Consider the following 19,720-nt stretch of genomic DNA (forward strand, 5'->3'; position numbering starts at 1 on the left):
ATTGGGCTCAGTCTGGGTTCTCTTGAGGGTTTTTTTTAAGGCCTGCATCAATGAATAAAATGGCAGAAGTGTTGCAATAAAAACAAGAATCAGCTGTGATACATTACACAAAAAAAGGACCTTTTAAAATCTTTATTTGGTTTTGACGTTTTTTTTGTACATTCAATGTTGCAATAGCTGCTGAGGCTTAGAAAAATACATTACAATAAAAGATGTGCAACCTTCAAAAACAGTTTACATTCCAAAGTTGCAAACAAAACAAATAGCTCCTGAATCAGCCCTCTGTTGTCACTAACAATATAATTATCATAGAATGAAACAGCACAGAAAGAGGCCGTTCAGCCCATTGTGCCTGTGCCAGCTCTTTGAAAGAGCCATCCAATTTGTCCTACGCCAGGCCTGCTCTTTGTACTAGCCCTACACAGATTTTTTTCTTTACAAGTATTTATCCTATCCCTTTTGAACGTTATAATGAATCTACTCTGCCACTCTTTCAACTAATGCATTCCAGATCAAGGCAACATGCTGTGTTAAACTCTCATCTCTCCACTGGGTCTTGCCAATAATTTTCAATCTGTGTCCTCTGGTTACCGACCCTCCTATCAGTGGATTAGCGAAAAAGCAAATGACAATGGAAAGAGAAGCAGTGACATATTAGAAACTCAATAGTTACAGATAATTAAATGACATTTCTTTAATATATCAGACAATAGCATAAAAAAGATGAGAGAGAGTGGCCATCTTGATAAAAACACATGTGCCAAGTGGTACAATTGGTGAGATGGAGACGTTGTGGTCATGTCACTGGATTAGTAACTCAGAGGCCCAGGTTAATGCCCTGGGAACATGGGTTTAAATGCCACTATGGCAGCTGGCGGAATTTAAATTCAATTAATTAATAAAATTTGGTCTCAATAATTTAAAAAAACTAGTCTCAGTAACATGAAACTATCATTGATTGTTGTAAAAACCCATCTGGTTCACTAATGTCCTTCAGGGAAAGAAAGCTGCTGTCCTTATCTGGTCTGGTTTTCATGTGACTCCAGACCCACAGCAATGTGGCTGACTCTCAAAGCGGCCTAGCAAGCCACTCAGTTCAAGGGCAATTAGGAACGGGCAACAGCTGAATGGCCTTGCCAGAAATTCCCACATCACGTGAAAGGAAAAATAAAATTGCAAGCTGGAAAACGTGAAATTAAAGTCATTCTTGAAAAAAAAACTTCTTGGATTGATGGAGGGTAGGTTGCAAAATATTCAATTGGTTTTAATACAAATCATCAAATATGAGCATTAATTTCTGCATATTTCACAGTTTTGATTAATTTTCTGGGTACAGGTACCTCAAATCCAGAAACCTCAGGACCGAGTCCATGTCTGATATCAGAACTTGCCAGCTTTCGGAAAGAAAATTGAATCCCCGTAATTCAGTGAATAGGGGACACAATATGACCTTTCTCTTCTCTCTGGGTCGAGTGGGGTCAATGTTCACTAAGCCACTTGGGACCGTGGGAAAAAAAATGTCTGGTGTTTGGACACCCATAGTTTTCATGTAGCCGAATTTGAGGTGCTCCTCCTATAATACATGTCCTAAGTACGTCGATGCATGTTTTTAAGAAAATTATGCCTGTCTAGATGTGAACTTATATTTTGCAACATACAGGGACTCTATACAGAGTGATTCCTCCTTGGCACAGAAAATATTATAGGGATCAAAATATCCAACTCCTATCTGATCTTAGCAATAACATTTGTTAAGGAAGAGAGAAAGCCAAACATTGATTTCAAGAACACGCTGTATTACATCATGTCATCTTAAGAAGGTTTACATACCTACACTTCAGCAGTAAACTAATATATTAATGGGCCCAAAATTGCTATGCCCGACAGGGAGCTTAAAGAATGCAAGTTTGGAGACGGCTGGAGCAGAACCTGGGACAGGACCTGGTCCCACATTATTTTAAAGTCGAGAAAAATAAGTTCTGACAAAGGTGGGTATGGACCTTTCTGAACCCCTACCAATATCAACATCTTGAGAGGCAGAACCAATGGGAGAATGTCACTGCCAATAATCCCACACAGACTTGTGTTCTAGGTCAACATGCTGGCAGAAGTGAGTTCCACAATCCTGATCTCCTAATGGCGATTCTAAAGTTCCAATTTATTTTATAAAGTTCTAAAATCTGAAGCCCCAAATTCTGCTCTAAAATTCCTGGCTCCCAGCAAGATGGAGACTCAGTAGGTGCTATAAAATGGCACCGGCATTTCATCCCATCCAGGAAGTACGAGATCATCATTCAGTCAGATTCCCAACCTTCCATTAGTGCATTGGCTCTCTAGGAATTTCAGGCCCACTGTTTGACATGGTATAATGTTGTTATTCTTATAGGATGCATGTTCTGACTTACCAGGATTAGTGTAAACTTGCAATATAAACAGAGAAATAGTGAGGGAAATTTCCTGACCTGGGAATTGGAGTGGCTGTAAAAAAAGAGTCAGGCATCTTATTTATGGTTCTAACTTCCAAGCTTTTGCAAACCCAAGAGAAACTAAACTCAAATTGACCTCACCTTTAACTGGGAAACGGATACAAATTCATTTCAGCAGCATTGTATAATAACACACTTCTACAACCCAGCACATCATCCAGCTTGCTACAGGCAACTACAAGAGTCAGCCATTAATATACGAACATAGAGCAGGAGTAGGCCTCTCGGTCCCTCAAGCTTGCTCCACCATTCAATAAGATCATGGCTGATCTGATTGTAACCTCCCACCTACCCCTGATAACCTTTCACCCCCTTGTTAACCAAGAATCTATCAAGCACTGCCTTAAAAACATTCAAATACTCTGCTTCCACCACCTTTTGAGGAAGAGAGTTCCAAAGACTCATGGCCCTCGGAAAAAATTTCTCCTCACTTCTATCTTAAATGAGCAACCCCTTATTTTTAAAGTGTGACCCCTAGTTCTAGATTCTCCCACAAAAGGAAACATCCTCTCCACATCCACCCTGTTAAGACCCCTCAGGATCTTAAAACTTTCAATCAAATCACCTCTTACTCTTCTAAATTCCAGAGGATACAAGCCTAACCTGTCCAACCTTTCCTCATAAGGCAACCCACGCATTCCTGGTATTAGTCTGGTAAACCTTCTCTGAACTGCTTCTAACATATTTCCTTAAATAAAGAAACCAGTACTGCAAACAGGACTCCAGATGTGGTCTCGCCTGTGTCCTGTATGACTAAAGCATAACCTCTCTACTTTTGTTCAATTCCCCTCGCAATAAATGATAACATCCTATTAGCTTTCTTAACTACTTGCTGTACTGCATACTAACCTTTTGTGATTCATGCACTATACTATGGGGCTGCGGGGAAAGAGCAGAGGAACGGGACTAATTGGAAAGCTGTTTTAAAGAAGTTGACTTGCCTCCTTCTGTGCTGTATCATTCTATGATGTGGCATTTCTTCTGCAATTTCTTATTTTTCTACAAGACTCTGAATTCAGAGGGTGGGGTGTAATTTCCTCTGCATCATTAACCCTTCACTTCCCTGGCAGGATCAATGGCAGCCGTCTATTAACTCTTCTTTTATTGATAACCACAGTAATGAAGTGATTCTGACCTGCTCTCTACATTCAAACAGGTTTTTTTGGAATGTTAATGTACCCACAGTGCCTAAATCCAAGACACATTATTCAGTTTAGAACAAATCACAGCTAGAAGTCCGTTATCTTTATATTAAAGCTAGATTAATCAGAATATTTTACTCTCTGCCCTCCATCGCGATCAAATTTTTAAAAAAGATTTTCTTTCCAATTCCTGGCTATTGCACGTTATGATGGCTGCACTGTGAGCTGTAAATCTGTAGGTCTGAATCTACTTTGGCTCTCTAGACCTTTCATAAGGTCTCTATGAAATTTCCAACATATCACTTCAAAGGACAACGAAGGCCTGTAACACAATGAACTCAATTGAGGTAACAACACACTGCCTGTCATATTATCCTGACTGAGGTTAGATCATTGTTGGAGAGAATACGTGGGTATGGTATAAGTGGTTGTTACTGGACTAGAAATCCAGAGGCCTGGACTAATTAAACCAGAAAAAAAAATCTCAAGATGTCGGTTTGAGAATAATGAACTCAGTTTAAAAGCAAGCCACTCAGTTGTATCAAATTACTACAAAATGAATAATAAGAATCCCACATGTCCAGCAGTAGTTTTAGGGGGCCACCCACTCAAGGCAACTAGGGATGGGCAATAAATACTGGACTTGCTGGAGAAGCAAACAAAAGATGGATACTTGTGATACCTGGCTGGTCAAGAGCAGCCCTAAAGAGTGCCGAGGCCTCAACTATTTGCGAGTTACTTTAATGACATGGATGAAGGGACCGATTGTATGCTAGCCAAATTTGCTGATAATACAAAGATAGGTAGAAAAGCAAGCTGTGAGGAGGATACAAAGAGTCTGCAAAAGGATAGATAGGTTAAGCAAGTGGACAAAAATTTGGCAGATGGAGCATAATGTGTGAAAATGAGGTTGTTCACTTTGTCAGGAAGACTAGAAAAGCAGAATATTATTTAATAGAGAGAGACTACAGAATGCTTAAGTATAGAGGGATCTGGGTGTCATTGTACATGAATCACAAAAAGTTAACATGCAGGTACAGCAAGTAATAGGAAGGCAAATGGAGCGTCAGCCTTTATGGCAAGGGGAATGAAGTATAAAAATGAGAAGTCTTGCTACAACTGTACAGGAAATTGGTGAGACCACACCTAGAGTATTGTGTACAGTTTTGGTCTCCTTAATTAAGGAAGGATAACCTTGCATTCGAAGCAGTTCAGAGAAGGTTCACTAGGCTGATTTCTGGGATAAAGGGGTTGTCTTATGAGGAAAGGTTGAGCAGATCAAACCTATACTCATTAGAGTTTAGAAGAATGAGAAGTGATATTAATGAATCATAAAAGATTTTGAGGGAGATTTACAGGGTAGATGCTGAGAGGATGTTTCCCATCATGGGGAAATCTAGAACTGGGGACACAATTTAAAAATAAAAGATATCCCATTTAAGACAAGATTGAGGATGAATTTCTTATCTCAGAGGGTCGTTAGTCTGTGGAACTCCCTTCCCCAGAGAGCAGTGGAGGCTGCGTCACTGAATATATTCAAGGCTGTGTTAAATAGATTTTTCAATGACAAGGAAGTCAAAGATTATCAGGGACAGACAGAAAAGTGGAGTTGAGGCCACAGATCAACCATGATCTTAGTGACTGGTGGAGCAGCTTCAGTGGCTTGAATGCTTTACTTCTGCCCCTATTTCTTATGATCTTATGAGTAGTGTGTGTATACAAAGGCAGACAAGTAACTCTGTAGAACAGCTGTGCATCTGCAGCTTTGTCACAAATGGTTTTTTCATTACTTCAACCATGTTACAACACGAGGGCAGAACCAAAGCATGCCACCTGTTCCAGGACTGATCTTTGGTATAAGCACCTTTTGAAACTTTCAAAATCGCCCCATGCTGTTAATGGTAGGTCTTCAAGTCAAGTGCTATGGGATTTAGAGATAAAAATCTCAAATAAAAACTGGGGAAGGGTGCAAAAGTAATGCTGAATAAATGCTTATTCTGCAGTAGGAATTAAGTTTTAAAAAGCATCCAGTGGTTACTTTGCTTTAGAAATGCTACTGTCAACAGCATCAGATTTAATTTCTTTAAGCATGAACATCGGAGGAGTCAAGTATTATTTCCTCATCATGAACAGAAAGCAAGCTTATTTATATTTTACATCTCAATGCATCAAAAACTGCATCGTTATAGACAGTAGTCCTAGCTTTATGTTAAACCTGATTATACCCTATGAATGCAAAATTTATAAAAAATTGTGCTTATTTACAAGCCCCATGCAACATCTGCTTCTTCAAACTGCTTTGTAAGCTTTTTAAATTAATTCTTAGGATTGAGTGTCGCTGGCAAGAGCAACATTTAAAACCTATTCCTTGCTGCCCTAAAGGTGGTGGTGGGCCTTCTCCTTGGACCACTATACATACGTATTTAGAGCAACTCTTCCCCAGCATCCATGGCATACCTGTTCCTCAGAGTTACTTGCCTGCCTTCATACACCCACACTACCCTTAGGAGTTGCTCTTCTCTGCCCAAGTATGCACACATAATCCTCAGAGCAACTTCTGCCTGCCTTTTTGGCTTAAATGCTCTTTCTATGTCGGTGCACAGATCTAGGCAGGCAAGAAGGCCATTTGAAAATGGAAATTTTGTAACATAAAAAATCCCCACCAAATTTGATTACACCAAAGAAACAGGAAATAAACACAAATTCAGACCCTGGCAAGCAATTCCAGTATTTATGACTACTTTAGAATACAAAAGGTTTTCAAGTTTAAAAAAAAACAGCAGTTGTGTTGTACCTGATCAGGAACTATTAAATGACCGAGGAAAACCTCCTCTAAAAACGAATTTGAAATGTACGCAAACATTTAGAGGCAGTCAGTCGAAGTTCAAGCCACCCAAAAGATGCTTTAGCTAAATGATAAAGTGCAGTATGCAGCATTAATAACCTGACTATATAAGAAATATAGGTACCTAAATGTTAAATCAGCAATATAAATATCAACCAGATTAGCTGTTACACAAGAAACAGAAGAAAAGCCCACTCTGTTGCTGTAACACAAGAAAAAACTGTGTTCCCACCTGCTCAAGTTACACCAAGAACGCACAAAACAAACATACAAGCCATTAGTGGATTTGAGCAGCACTAATCAATTGAAAGTGCAACACTCAGTTACTTAGATGTGAACTGAATACTATAGAAAGATAAAAGCAAATTACTGCAGATGCTGGAAGTCTGAAATGAAAACAGCAAGTGTTGGAAATATTCATCAAGACCAACAGCAGCTGTGGAGAGAGAAACAGAGGTAATGTTTCAAGTCAAACACGAGTTGTTCAGAACTGAAGGGAGATAGAAAAGTGGCGGGTTTTATGCCACTGAAAGCTGGAAGGGGAGGAAGAACAGAAGGGACTATGTGGGATAAGGAAGGAGGCGGCAGAGATTAAATGACAAAAATGTCTTGGAACAAAAGGTAAAGGGGGTGATAATGGTTGTAGCAAAGAAACAAAGCATTTGTCCAGAGCGAGTGTGAATGGCACTGAGCTTCCCTGAAACGCTGCAGCAGGACGAGGACAGAAACATGAGCGGACCTCTACTCAGTCTACAAGCATGACCCCCAGCTTCCGGCCGCTTGCCACTTAAATGCGCTACCTTGCTCTGACGCTCACATTTCTGTCCTTGGCCTGCTGCTGGGTTCCAGTGAAGCTCGATGCAAGCACGAGGAACAGCAGCTCATCTTCCAACTAGGCACTTTACAGCCTTCTGGATTTAACATCGAGCTCAACAATTTCAGACCATGAACTCCATTCCCCATCTTGATTCTGTTTTGTTTGCCAAGTGCCAGTCCGAATTTCATTTTTCATGCTTTTGCTTTCAGACAGAGCTGTTCGTTACTCTGCCATTCACACTTTTGTTCTTCCTCCCGCTCCACCCTGTCAACAGAATAAAACCCATCATGTTTCTATCTTCCTTCAGTTCTAAAGAAGTCACATCAACTTGAAACATTAGCTCCGGGTGGGATTTTCCAGCCCCCACTGCTGCTGGGATCGTCCGGTCCGACCGAAAGTCAGTGGGCTTTTGGCTGGGCCGCCGAATCTCCAGTGGCGGCGGGTCCCACCCTCAACAGGGCTGAAAAATCCCGGCCTCTGTTTCTCTCTCCACAGATGCTACCAGACCTGCTGAGCACTTCCAGTACTTTCTGTTTTTATTATGGAAAGGCAGGTGGCTAATGGAAACTGGTTTGGTGTATAGATCTAACTCAAAATCATACTTAGAGCCTTGTGCAAGTATTCTCAATCCTCAAAAATCTTAGAAACTGAATTTCTCATGGATATAGAAATGTACTGAAAACAATCATTCTTGCATTTAAACTGCTATTAGCAACATTTCACAATACACTTGATATGAGGGCATCCACACCGCAGATTGTGATTTTGCAAATTAAGTATTCTTGTGGAGAAGATTAAACAAAGGACAGTATAAAACACAAAATGTACTAAACATTGAAAGCATATTTATGTACACAAAGACCTTTGTTAACATAATAATATGAGTTCATTCTTTCAGCATGGGAACAATTCTTTTTAAAATAGAGCTATACTATATCAAGGCAGAATCTGAGTTTAACAAAAACATAATTAAAGGCACAATAATGTCCTTTTCCAAAAAGTTAGTTTTATCGCACTAGAATTGCAATTGAAGCATATTGTTTAAACTGACATTTCACTTATTCATCTACCAATTTACAGTTTAAACACACACCTTTAAACCACGTTACAACTTCTCTTGAACAATTGGGGTTCAAAAGATTTGGTTATAAACAGCCCATTAAAAATACTTGTTCGGGTTCCACCCAGAAGATACTTCCCATTGCGCAAATCGAGATTAAATTCGACACAGTAACCCAAGTTAACCGATTCAGTTTTAGCTGCACGAAGTTTCCTGACTTCAGTTCACTGCAGCATCTGAACTAAATTTGATAGGGTACAAACCTAAACCGATTCCAATTGATTGTTTTCTCATGTACTTCAGTTAGTTAGTAACCATTACATACATTCATGTAATAGAACAAAGTTCAAAAGCACATTTTTCTCCAAAAGCATTTGCTGCTTCTAAAGCCAAAAATGTTTTAAATGCATTCTGATATTGCCCTTACTTTCTTACTTGTTCTATGGAATTTTAGGAAAATAATATCCTAACATTATTTACAATACTTTAGCATTCTGTACTAAAGGTGTCTCCACTAAAACCATGGAGTTAATAATGCATTGATTGAGGCCAAATAACTGCAGCCCTTTAGAAACATTACTTGAGGTACAACTTTTTCAGTTCAAACAAACTACTAATGAGAGCTATTAAAGAGTGATTATTCACTCGCTGCAAGACAGACAGCTTCTGTATAGCATAGACAGCAGGACTAAAACAGTACAGTATTCTAGGAAATGCTGCTGCTTCCAGATGACGATTGCCTCCAGAATTGGCAGCCACCTGGTCAAACCTTCAAAAACTGGCACACCTTACTCCATCTATAATAAGTAGAGCTAGAACCCCCAACAGCAGTCAATTATCTGTTGGAGTTTGAAACATTTAAAACTTTCTAATGTGTGTTCAAAAAAATTCAGAAATGTGTGTCTGAAATGTTATGTCTGAAAGGGTACAGTTTCCTGAGCTCTAGTTGCTGAATTGGAAACAACAGCTGGTGAGTTCGCTGTTTTACGTGAAGCTTTCAGATCTCCATCTTGGAAACATGTTCAGAGCAGCACATCAGATACCTCACCTCAAAATGGCGCTTCTTAGTTCTCTCATTTCCCTACTCTTAGATTCATGGTCATGTTAAATTCTGTTAATTCAAAGACTTGCTGCGAATATATAGGCAATAAAAACAGTCAAGACAATCAATGGTGTGCCGAGCAGGTTTCACTGCTCGCGGGGATCAGTTTTGAGGAGGTTGCACCTTGAGGTTTGTGTTGGGGGCTGTTGCGAAGATTGTCATCCATCTACAGAGGGGAAAAGAAAAACCAAAAAGATTTAATAGATGTGTTTTCATGCTTATTATTGGATTTAACTTATACATTTAAAATTAATTTTAGATAATTTACATTTAAGTTATTATTGCTTTTTTCTACTTCAACAATTTTTTTTCCTAAACACTGTTTTTTCACAATCTGTGTCAACACTTTAATAGATCATACATGACTACAAGATGATGGGAATAGGGTATTATCCCACGCACTGCTGCAGATCATTACAACTATTATATTGTCAGAATGCCAATTAGATTTCAAAGCTGACCATTTGTAAGAATTAAAATATATTGTATGATTCTGTGAAAACGCAAGTCCATTTACTTCAAGGTAGGTTATTTACACCAACAAATTTTAAATATATAAATTTAACCCTGCCATAATTGAAAGCTAGATACAGAAAGTGTACTGTTTGAGGTACACCAATTTCCTCTCACAACCCTCAACTCCTAATCCAGAATGCATAAAACATGGCGAGTTATTATAATCAGCAGAATTTGTGACTCTTTCCAGAATGAGAGGCAGAGCGTGAGAAAGGATCAGCTTTGCACGTAATTGAAATATGTGTTGGAATTTCCTTTTCCATTTTCCTTCCCTCTTCCCATGAACGTGTAATGCCTGCTGGCAGTTTTGCTATCTAAACCAGCGCCATGTGAAAATTTAGACAGTGAATGACTTAGCAGGATATTCAACTGCTGGGGAATCACAGCCAAGTTGGGTTCTGCCCTCACCACACTTGCAGGCAAGGGTTACTAGATAGTCATCGGAAACTGGAACTATTGATGAATGTTCCCTTCTCTAGTACATGAACACAGGACAATCATGGTGCTCGTACCTTTAATTCAGCACAAACAACACAATTAACCTGGAGCCTCCTTTGCCTCTATGACTCAGCATGCCACCAGGTAATACATTAAAATTCAATTGTAATGCACTATGCAATAGACTCATAGGAAAAACTTAATCTAATATGCGCTAAATATGCTAAGTAGACTACAATGAATTATTATTCAAGGCACTTTATAGAACAGACTGGTTCAATAGAAAAAGCAATTAAAAGAATCAACCTTCTCAATCAGGTTGGATTCCTTGTTTACAAGCTGCGTCAGCTTCTGTAGTTTTGCATCCACCATATCTTCTAAGAGGCCAGCAGGAGAGAAAAAACAGGACAAAATAGCAGGAAAAAGAGTATTTCAGCAACAGTGAGACAAAGGAGTATGTATGCAATGAACTACTACAATCCCAGAGATTGGGCATTTACAGAGCAACAATGTTTGCAAGTCCATTGTACACAGTTGAGTGCAGGCTACATTTTTGATATAATGATAAAATATTTAGAGCACAGAAGGAGGTTATCTGGCCCATCATGTTCATGCTGGCTCTTACAATAGCAACATAACTTAGCTGGTCCCAGTCCCCTGTCTTTTTGCAGTAGCCTTGCTGTTTTCTTTCTTCAGATTCTTATCCAATTCCCTTTTGAAAGCCACAATTGAATCTGCTTCCACCACACTCAGGTTGTGCATTCCAGATCCTAACAACCATCTGCAGAAAGCAAAGTTATTCCTCATGCCACCGTTGGTTCTTTTCCCATTCACCTTAAATTACTGTCCTCTGGTTGTCAATGCTTCCACAATGGGAACAGTTTCTCAATATCTACTCTGTCTGATCTTACCTCTATCTAGTCTCCTCTCAATCTTCTCCTGTCCAAGCTTCTCCAATCTAGCCACATAACTGAAATCCCTCTTGAATTAAGTGTATTCAAAAGCAAACTATTTACATAAATGTCTGATCTATCTCAAAAGCTCTTTCTATGCATTTCAGATTCTGCAACACCATCAATGCACTTTGGGAGTCAACAGAAAGAATCCTCAAGATTAAATATAGGTATGAGGTCCGTGACCCGATTTCTGTCCCTGTACAAATATACATCTAAGAGGAAAGGAGAGAGAAGACAAGGTTTTAGACTTATGGAGCTCTTCTTTGGTAAGTCATCACATTAACACTGAATTAAAATGAAAATTCAAATACAAACTTGCACTGAATCATTAAAACTCTTGTCTTGAAAGGGATTATAGAATTAAATAAAAGATCTCTTGACAATTTGAATAAAACAAAACTGCCGAGAGAAGCAAGGGTGGAAATGGTGGAGGCTCAGGCCATAATCTTTCAGTCCGCCTTGGAGATGGGAGTGGCACCATGGGTCTGGAGGACTGCAAATGCTACAACCCTGTTCATAAGGAAAAGGGGAAAAGGGATAGACCTGGCAACTGCAGGTCAGTCAGCTTACACATCTGTGGTGGCAAAACATCAAGGCACAATAATCCAGGAAAAAGTCAACCAAAACTTCAGAAAAATAAAGGCGAATAAGGTAAAAGGCTAATAAACTAAAGGTAAAAATGTTTAATTAACTTGATCGGGCTCTTTGATGAAGAAACAGAGAGAGTTGATGAGTGTGGTGCAGTTGATGTTGTGCATATCAGCTTTCAATAGGCGTTTGGTAAAGTACTACTACAAAACAGACATCACCTAAATTGAAACCTATAGGATTAAAAGGGACAGTGGCTGGGCTGACACAAAATTGGCCAAGGGATAGAAACAAGAGAGTACTCATGAACTGTTGTTTTTCAGATTGGAAGGTATCATACAATGGTGTTCCCCAGTGGTCAGTTTTGGAAACACTGCTTTTTTTGATATATGTTATTAACCTGGACTTGGGTATATATGGCAAAATTTCAATGTTTGCCGATGACACAAAACTCAAATATAGTTAACAGATTATAACAGCTTTTACGAGGTCATAGACAGACTGATGAAATGAGCAGGCAATGGCAGGTGAAATTTAATGCAGAGAAGTGTAAGGTGGTTCAATTTTTGATGAAGTACAAAGAGAGACAATATAATCTAAATGATCAACTTAAAGGGACGCAGAAACAGGGAGACCAGGGGAGGGGTGTATGTATTCGCGCCTTTGAAGATGGCAGGGCAAGTTCAAATAAGAGATTCTTGGCTTTATAAAGAGGCATTGAGCACTAATGCAAGAAAGTTTGCTAAACCATTATGAATCAATGGTTTGGCCTTAGCTGGAAAATTCAAGGCCAATTCTGGGCACTAAACTTTAGGAAGATGTCAAAGCCTCAGAGAAGGCACTAGAATGGTACCAGGAATAAATGACTTCAGTTACATGGAGAGAGCAGAGAAGCTGGGGGGACATAATGGGTGTTCAAAATTATGAAGAGTTGTTCTAGAATAAATAAAGAGAAACTGTTTCCACTGGCCAGCTGAGTTGGCAACTGGAGGGCACAGATTTAAAAGGGAATTTGCAAAAGATCCGGAGACAACATGAGGAGAAAAACAAGGTTATGCAGTGATCTGCAGGGATGGTGGGAGCAGATTCAATAATAACTTCCCAAAGGGAATTGAATTAATACCTAAAGGGAAAAACTATGCAGGTTACAAGAAAAGAACTGATGGGATAGCTCTTTCAAAGAGCTGGCAGTGACATGATGGGCTGAATGGCCCCCTTCAGTGCTGCATTATTCTATGATTCTCTGAAGACCATTTCCTTTATATACAGTATGGGCACAGCCTCGCAACAAAATAGACTGAGGATACTAGTTTGTGTACAATACAAAGTGCATAAGCAAAGGTAAAGGAGCACAGTACCCAAGAAGACAACTTGAACAGCTGCAGGGGAGACTGTGGTGTAGTGGTATTGTCACTGGACTAGTGATCTAGAGATCCAAGATATTACTCTGGAGACCTGGGTTTGGATCCCATCATGGCAGATAGTGGAAAATGAATTCAATAAAATCTGGAATTAAAAGTTTAATGATGACCATTGAAAAAACTCATTGCTGATCAGGTTCACTATTGTCCTGACATTTTTAGTTGGTGCAGCTTCGAAGTTTTCTGGAGGAGAGCGAGAGATTTGTACTACTTTGCGTGTGAAGAAGTCATTTCTGATATCGCCTGAATGGTCCCATTTTAAGGTAATGCTCCATTGTTCTGGACTCTCTTAGAAGAAATAACTTCTCTCTATCTACCCTACCAAAGCCGTTAATCATCGTAACTTCAACTAGATCGCCGCTTAATCTTCTTTATTCAAGGAAATAGAAGTCTAATCTGTGAAATTCGTCATCAATAATTCAATCCTTTTAGCCCAGGTATCATTTTGGTTAATTTGCACTACACACCCTCCAAGACCCTTCCTGAGGTAAAATACCCAGAATTGAATGCAGTATTTCAAATATGGTCTAACCAGAGCTCCTTTTGTATTCCAGCCCTCTTGAGAGGAAGGGCAATATTCCATTGGCTGTTTTCATTATTTTTTGTGTCTGTCCACTAGCTTTTAGTGATTTCTGCATTTGGGCCTCTAACGTGCTCTCTGCTCATTCACGTTCCTAACTTCTCACCATTTAGAAACTTTTCTGATCGACGGTGTTTTATGTCTAAAGAAAATGACCTCACATTTTCCTACATTGAACTCCATCTGTCACCAGTTTTGCCATGACTGATGCTTTATTCAAAGTCAAAAACGATACCATTAAAAAAAAACTGGCTCACAGTAACAGCTGTAACCATTTCTAGTGAAATCCACGGATATGTAACTTGAATACAAATACATGTATGATGATGAAAGCAAGTAGTTACCAAATCCCCTCTTCCCCCTAACAAATTCCTTATATTTGCGTCCATTCCTTATATAAATTATTTCTGGACTATTTTACATTTTGCACATAACAGGAAGCCACAGTACTTTTTTTTTACAGAAATTGCTGCAGAGATCTTGATTAAGTTGCTGTGGCGGCATTCCACCCACTATGTCCAATGACTCACCTGTGGAGCTTTGCATGAAATACTGAGTCAGGATGTTTTCACAGAATTGGCAGAGATTATGAAGCTGATGTAAGTGCTTCTGGAGGTGGGCATTAGGCAGCTCTGCTTTACACAGAGGAGCAAGAAATCCAAATGCAAAGGCATCGAAACTAGTTGGTCTAAATATAAAACAACAAAGACGCAAGTTATAAAACAACACCAATTCTGACAAAGCTGCTATTGCTGTTATTTCTGGTGTCCTGTGTTATTGATTCGTCAAAGGTGGGAACGTTTTCAATTTAATTCTATACATTGCTGCAAGCAGCAGAATGCTGGTGGTTTAATTATAATGCACAGCATGCATCAGACTTGCTCCTTAATAGCAAAGTGCTTACTGCATTTTAAGATTTTAAAAAATCACCAGTCTTTCAGATGTGCTTCACTGACCACATTAATAATTCAAATGTCCTTAATCTATACCATTCCCTTCCTAAAAAAGTGCAATAATGTTAAATGTAGTAATTATTTTGCAGCAGTTACCAAGCTGCTCACTACCAATTTGCGTGCACTCCAGTGCTGCTGTTTCTTATTCCCCTGCCTTGCAATTACATTTCTTTTCATCGTCCTCATACTTACAGTGACACGCCTTTTCTTAAGCCTTGTGCCTACCCACTCCATGTCCTTTTCCAATAATGACTGCTGGCTTTCCTCTATTGTCAGGCAAAGCTACTTCTAAATCTCTGTCCCCATTTTCCAGGATCTTTTGCTTTTAGTAGCCGTTCCTTGTTACCTTAATTTAAACTTTAAACAGCCTGCTTGGTCTGTGATACTTAGGCCATTATAGCTGCCAATTGTTGCAGATTGCACTTCATCCCCTAACACTTTTTTCTTGTGTTAATTCAGTGCCACATTTGAAGAGAAAAGACCCTTTTAAAAGATATTTCATACCACAGGACTCTTGAAATAAATATACAGTCATGCAAATGCTGTAGGCAGATGACATAAATTTCCAGCTCACCTACAGGGATCAGATCATTTGACAGAACCAAAGAAAATGTCCCAGTACTTAAGCTGTCCAAAGACATCTGAAGTCAGATCCATGAAATCATTCACGATTAAAGACACAAGGACGTGTACTAATTTACAGAACAAGGATGAGAGGGGATGCTTACACATTATCTTATTTGAAAGGTCTGTTAATGGCTTGGTTTTTTTTATTTTGTTCATGGGACGTGGGCATCGCTGGCCAGGCCAGCATTTATTGCCTATCCTCTAATTTGCTCTTGTTCAGAGGGCATTTAAGAGTCAACCGCTTTCCTGTGGATCAGGAGTCACATGTAGACCAGATCAGGTAAGGGCGACAGATTTCCTTCCCTAAAGGGATGGGTTTTTACAACAATCGACAATGGTTTCATGGTCATTATTAGTCTTTTAATTCCATTTTTAATTGAATTCAAATTCCACCATCTGCCGTGGCGGGATTCGAACACGGGTCCCCAGAGCATTACCCTGGGTCTCTAGATTACTAGTCCAGTGACAATACCACTATGCTATCCCCTCTAACGTAATTGGCACCTATGAAAATCCTCCAGATACAGATTAATTTTCAAGCCTTCATTTGGAAATTGAGCAAGATACCCTTCATGCCAACTCTAGTTAATTCAAAATTGTATGAAGTAAAATACAGAAGTCTAACAGTTTTGCCATTACAGTATCCCAATTTTCTTTTAACATACCTAAAATACCGACTAAAATAATCACTTTACAAAACAAAGCCTTCGTTCTGACCTGAAACCTTAATTCAGATTCTTCCTACATAGATACTGCTTGATATGCTGAGTATTGCCAGCATTTTCTGTTTTTATTTTAGTTTACAGAAGTGCACCATTCTAGGAACATATATCTATGTAATTTAAGAAGTCATTGAACAGTAGTTGTGAACAATGCACAGTTGTTCTGCAGTTGACTTGCCTTTGAAATATTATAAACACAGTGGCCTGAATCTTCAGGTCGGCGAGTGGGGGCATCAGGCGTGCGTCCCGACATGCGTTATTCCCATCTTCAGTTCAGCGGGTGCGCACCGGAGTCGGCTATGGACCCACTGAACTGTCAAAGGCCTGTTAAGGCCATTTAAATACCAACTGAACTGATGAACAGGGCTGCCCGTCTAACCTTAAGGTTGTCGGGCAGGCGAAGAGCCCAGGTGGCCTTCGCATTTTTCATGGAACCTGATCCACAGGCGGTATAAGGTTTCATGAAGGTTTTATAACTTTAATAACATTTTTTAATAAAATTCATAGACATGTCTCAGCTCATGTGACACTGTCACATGAGGGGACATGTCTGAATAATTTTTAAAAATCTTTTCAGTTTTTCACAATGAAATTAGACTCCCTGAGGCACAGATTTCTGCGCTCTTTGGCGCACATGCACAAAACAGCGCAGGCCCCGACTCTCCCTCCTTCCACCGCCCGCACAGGGAATGTTTAGCGCTTCCAGGTTCACGTCACACTGGATGGGCCTTAATTGGCCCCCCCCATGTAAAATGGCAGCGCGCAGCCGATCGCGGGCGGTGATCAGCTGCATGCCCACCCCCGCCCAGCCCACATGACAGGGAGAAAATTCTCCCCAGTATTTTTTTGATTTATTCTTTCATGGGATGTGGGTGTCGCCGGTAGGGCCAACATTTATTGCCCATCCCCGCTTGCCCTTGAACTGAACTGGACCATTTCAGAGAGCAGTCAAGAGTCAGCCACATTCTTATGGTATGGAGTCACATGTAGGCCAGACCCAGTAAGGATGACAGGTCTCCTTGCATTAGTGAGCCAGGTGGGTTTTTACAACATTCGATGATGGTTTCATGGTCACCATTACTGAGACCAGCTTTATATTCCAGGTTTATTAATTGAATTTAAATTCCACAAGCAGCCGTTGAGGGATTTGAACCAGTGACCCCCCCACCCCTCCCCAGAGCATTAGGCTGGGCCTCTGGATTACTAGTTTTTTTTTATTTGATTATGGGATGTGGGCGTCACTTGTTAGGCCAACGTTTATTCCCGATCCCCAATTGCCCTTTACTTTGAAAACTAAGATTTCACTTCAAAATCTCAGTACTAACAGACTATTGAATAGTTTCTTATATAGGAAGCTGTCCTATGCATGTATGCTACAAAGTAAACTATTATTCTTTTACCGCTGCCCCATCCAAAACATGTTTTCAATCTCAAAGCCTTTTGAATCCTTACCATGCACCATGACCATACTACAAATGGGGATAAATATGAGGGACAATTTACTATCATCATTATTAATCTTAGAGGTTTTGCACAACAAACTTTTCTAAGACAGCGAGGTTACCTGCTAAGAACATAAGAAAATCCATGGCAAGGAAAAGTATTTTGGTCTCTATAGTGAACTTCCCTCTCACACCATCTCCCGATTCCCTACTTTAGGGAACAGAACTTTTTAAAAATTATTTACAGGATGTGGATGTCGCTGGCTAAGCCAGCATTTACTGCCCATCCCTAATTGCCCTTGAGAAGGTGGTGGTGAGCTGCCTTCTTGAACCGCTGCAGTCTATGTGCTGTAGGTACATCCACAGTACTGTTAGGGGGGAGCACGGGTGGGAGGGTGGGGGTGAGTGCCAGGATTTTGACCCAGTGGTAGTGAAGGAACGATGATATATTTCCAAGTCAGGATGGTGAGTGACTTGGTGGGGGAACCAGCAGGTGGTGTATCCTTCTAGATGGTAGTGGTCGTGGGTTTAGAAGGTGCTGTCTAAGGAGCCTTGGTGAGTTCCTGCAGTGCATCTTGTAGATGATACACAGTGCTGCTACTATGTGTCAGTGGTGGAGGGAGTGAATGTTTGTGGATGGGATGCCAATCAAGTGGGCTGCTTTGTCCTGGGTGGTGACAAGCTCCTCGAATCTTGTTGAAGCTACACTCATCCAGGCAAGTGGACAGTATTCCATCACACTCCTGACTTATCCCTTGTAGATGGTGGACAGGCTTTGGCCAGTCAGGGGGCAAGTTACTCACTGCAGGATTCCTAGCCTCTGACCTGCTCTTGTAGCCACAGTATTTATATGGCTAGTCCAATTCAGTTTCTGGTCAATGGTAACCCCCCCAGGATATTGATGGTGGGGGATTCAGCGATGGTGAAGCCATTATATTCTCTCTTGTTGGAGGTGGTCATTGCTTGCCACTTGTGTAGCGCGAATGTTACTTGCCACTTGTCAGCCCAAGACTGGATGTTGTCCAGGTCTTGCTGCATTTGGACATGGACTCCTTCAGTATCTGAGGAGTCGCGAATGGTCCTGAACATTGTGCAATCATCAGCGAACATCCCCAGTTCTGACCTTATAATGGAGGTGTTGGCATAGTGGCATTGCCACAGGACTAGTATTGCAAAGACCCAGGGTAACGCTCTGGGGACCAGGGTTCGAATCCCACCATGGCAGATGGTGAAATTTGAATTCAATCTGATGATGACTGCAAAACAATTGTCGTAAAAACTAGTGCCCTATAGGGAAGGAAATCACCTTACCTGGCCTCCAGACCCACAGCAATGTGGGACTTAATATCTTTAATGTCCTCGGCAATTAGGGATGAATTTTTTTTTTAAAAATCTAGCATTATCTCTTAAAGCAGAGCCAGTTTTGGTCCCTTAATCAAAGGCTGAATTACCTGGAGGGGTGGTTATGCTGATTCAGAATCAGGAGGAACCCTGGCACCGATTTGATTGTATGTCATTATATCTTACCCATCAATACTTACATTTTCCCAAAGAAAAAATTTGATGTTCCCAATCTGTAGGACAGAAGGTTCAGACACTCCTTGGCATCTCTGTAGACCTGTTTGAAACATGCCACATGTATCATAATCGAGCCAGTTATACAGTTACACTCATCAACAGAAAATCAGAATGGTACAGGATAGTAATGAGATATTAAACAGAGCAGTCTCTTGATGTCAAAATAATTTGTATGTTGTCAGCTGCAGATAGGACATTGTCCAGGTCTTGCTGCATTTGGACATGGACTGCTTCAGTATCTGGGGAGTCGTGAATGGTGCTGAACATCGTGCAATCATCAGCGAACATCCCCACTTCTGACTATTCACATGCAAAGAGGATTATGGTCAAACCAATCCTCTCCACACCAGTACACTTTACCCCCTGGTGTCCATGGGTAGCGATCAAGATTAATTGTGCTGGTTTATTCTCCCCTCCCTATCCCGGGCACTGATGCCAATTGCAGTA

At 40.3% G+C, this 19,720-nt stretch overlaps 1 protein-coding gene across 2 annotated transcripts in view; it reads right to left on the reverse strand.

The window, feature by feature from the left end:
• Window positions 1-8,118: 8,118 nt before the first annotated feature.
• mtx3 (metaxin 3) overlaps window positions 8,119-19,720 on the reverse strand; it is a 30,851-nt gene continuing 19,249 nt past the window's right edge. The window contains exons 6-9 of one of the 2 annotated variants that reach the window (XM_041186945.1): window positions 19,237-19,313; window positions 14,482-14,639; window positions 10,713-10,783; window positions 8,119-9,618 (exon numbers count right to left, since the gene is read on the reverse strand). In XM_041186945.1, the coding sequence (XP_041042879.1) occupies window positions 9,517-9,618; window positions 10,713-10,783; window positions 14,482-14,639; window positions 19,237-19,313 (408 nt within the window). In that variant the 3' untranslated portion in view covers window positions 8,119-9,516. The remainder of the gene's footprint in view (window positions 9,619-10,712; window positions 10,784-14,481; window positions 14,640-19,236; window positions 19,314-19,720) is intronic. The other variant, XM_041186946.1, reaches the window with a different exon arrangement.

Source organism: Carcharodon carcharias, chromosome 4 (assembly GCF_017639515.1).
Source record: "Carcharodon carcharias isolate sCarCar2 chromosome 4, sCarCar2.pri, whole genome shotgun sequence".
Taxonomy (NCBI): Eukaryota; Metazoa; Chordata; class Chondrichthyes; order Lamniformes; family Lamnidae; genus Carcharodon; species Carcharodon carcharias.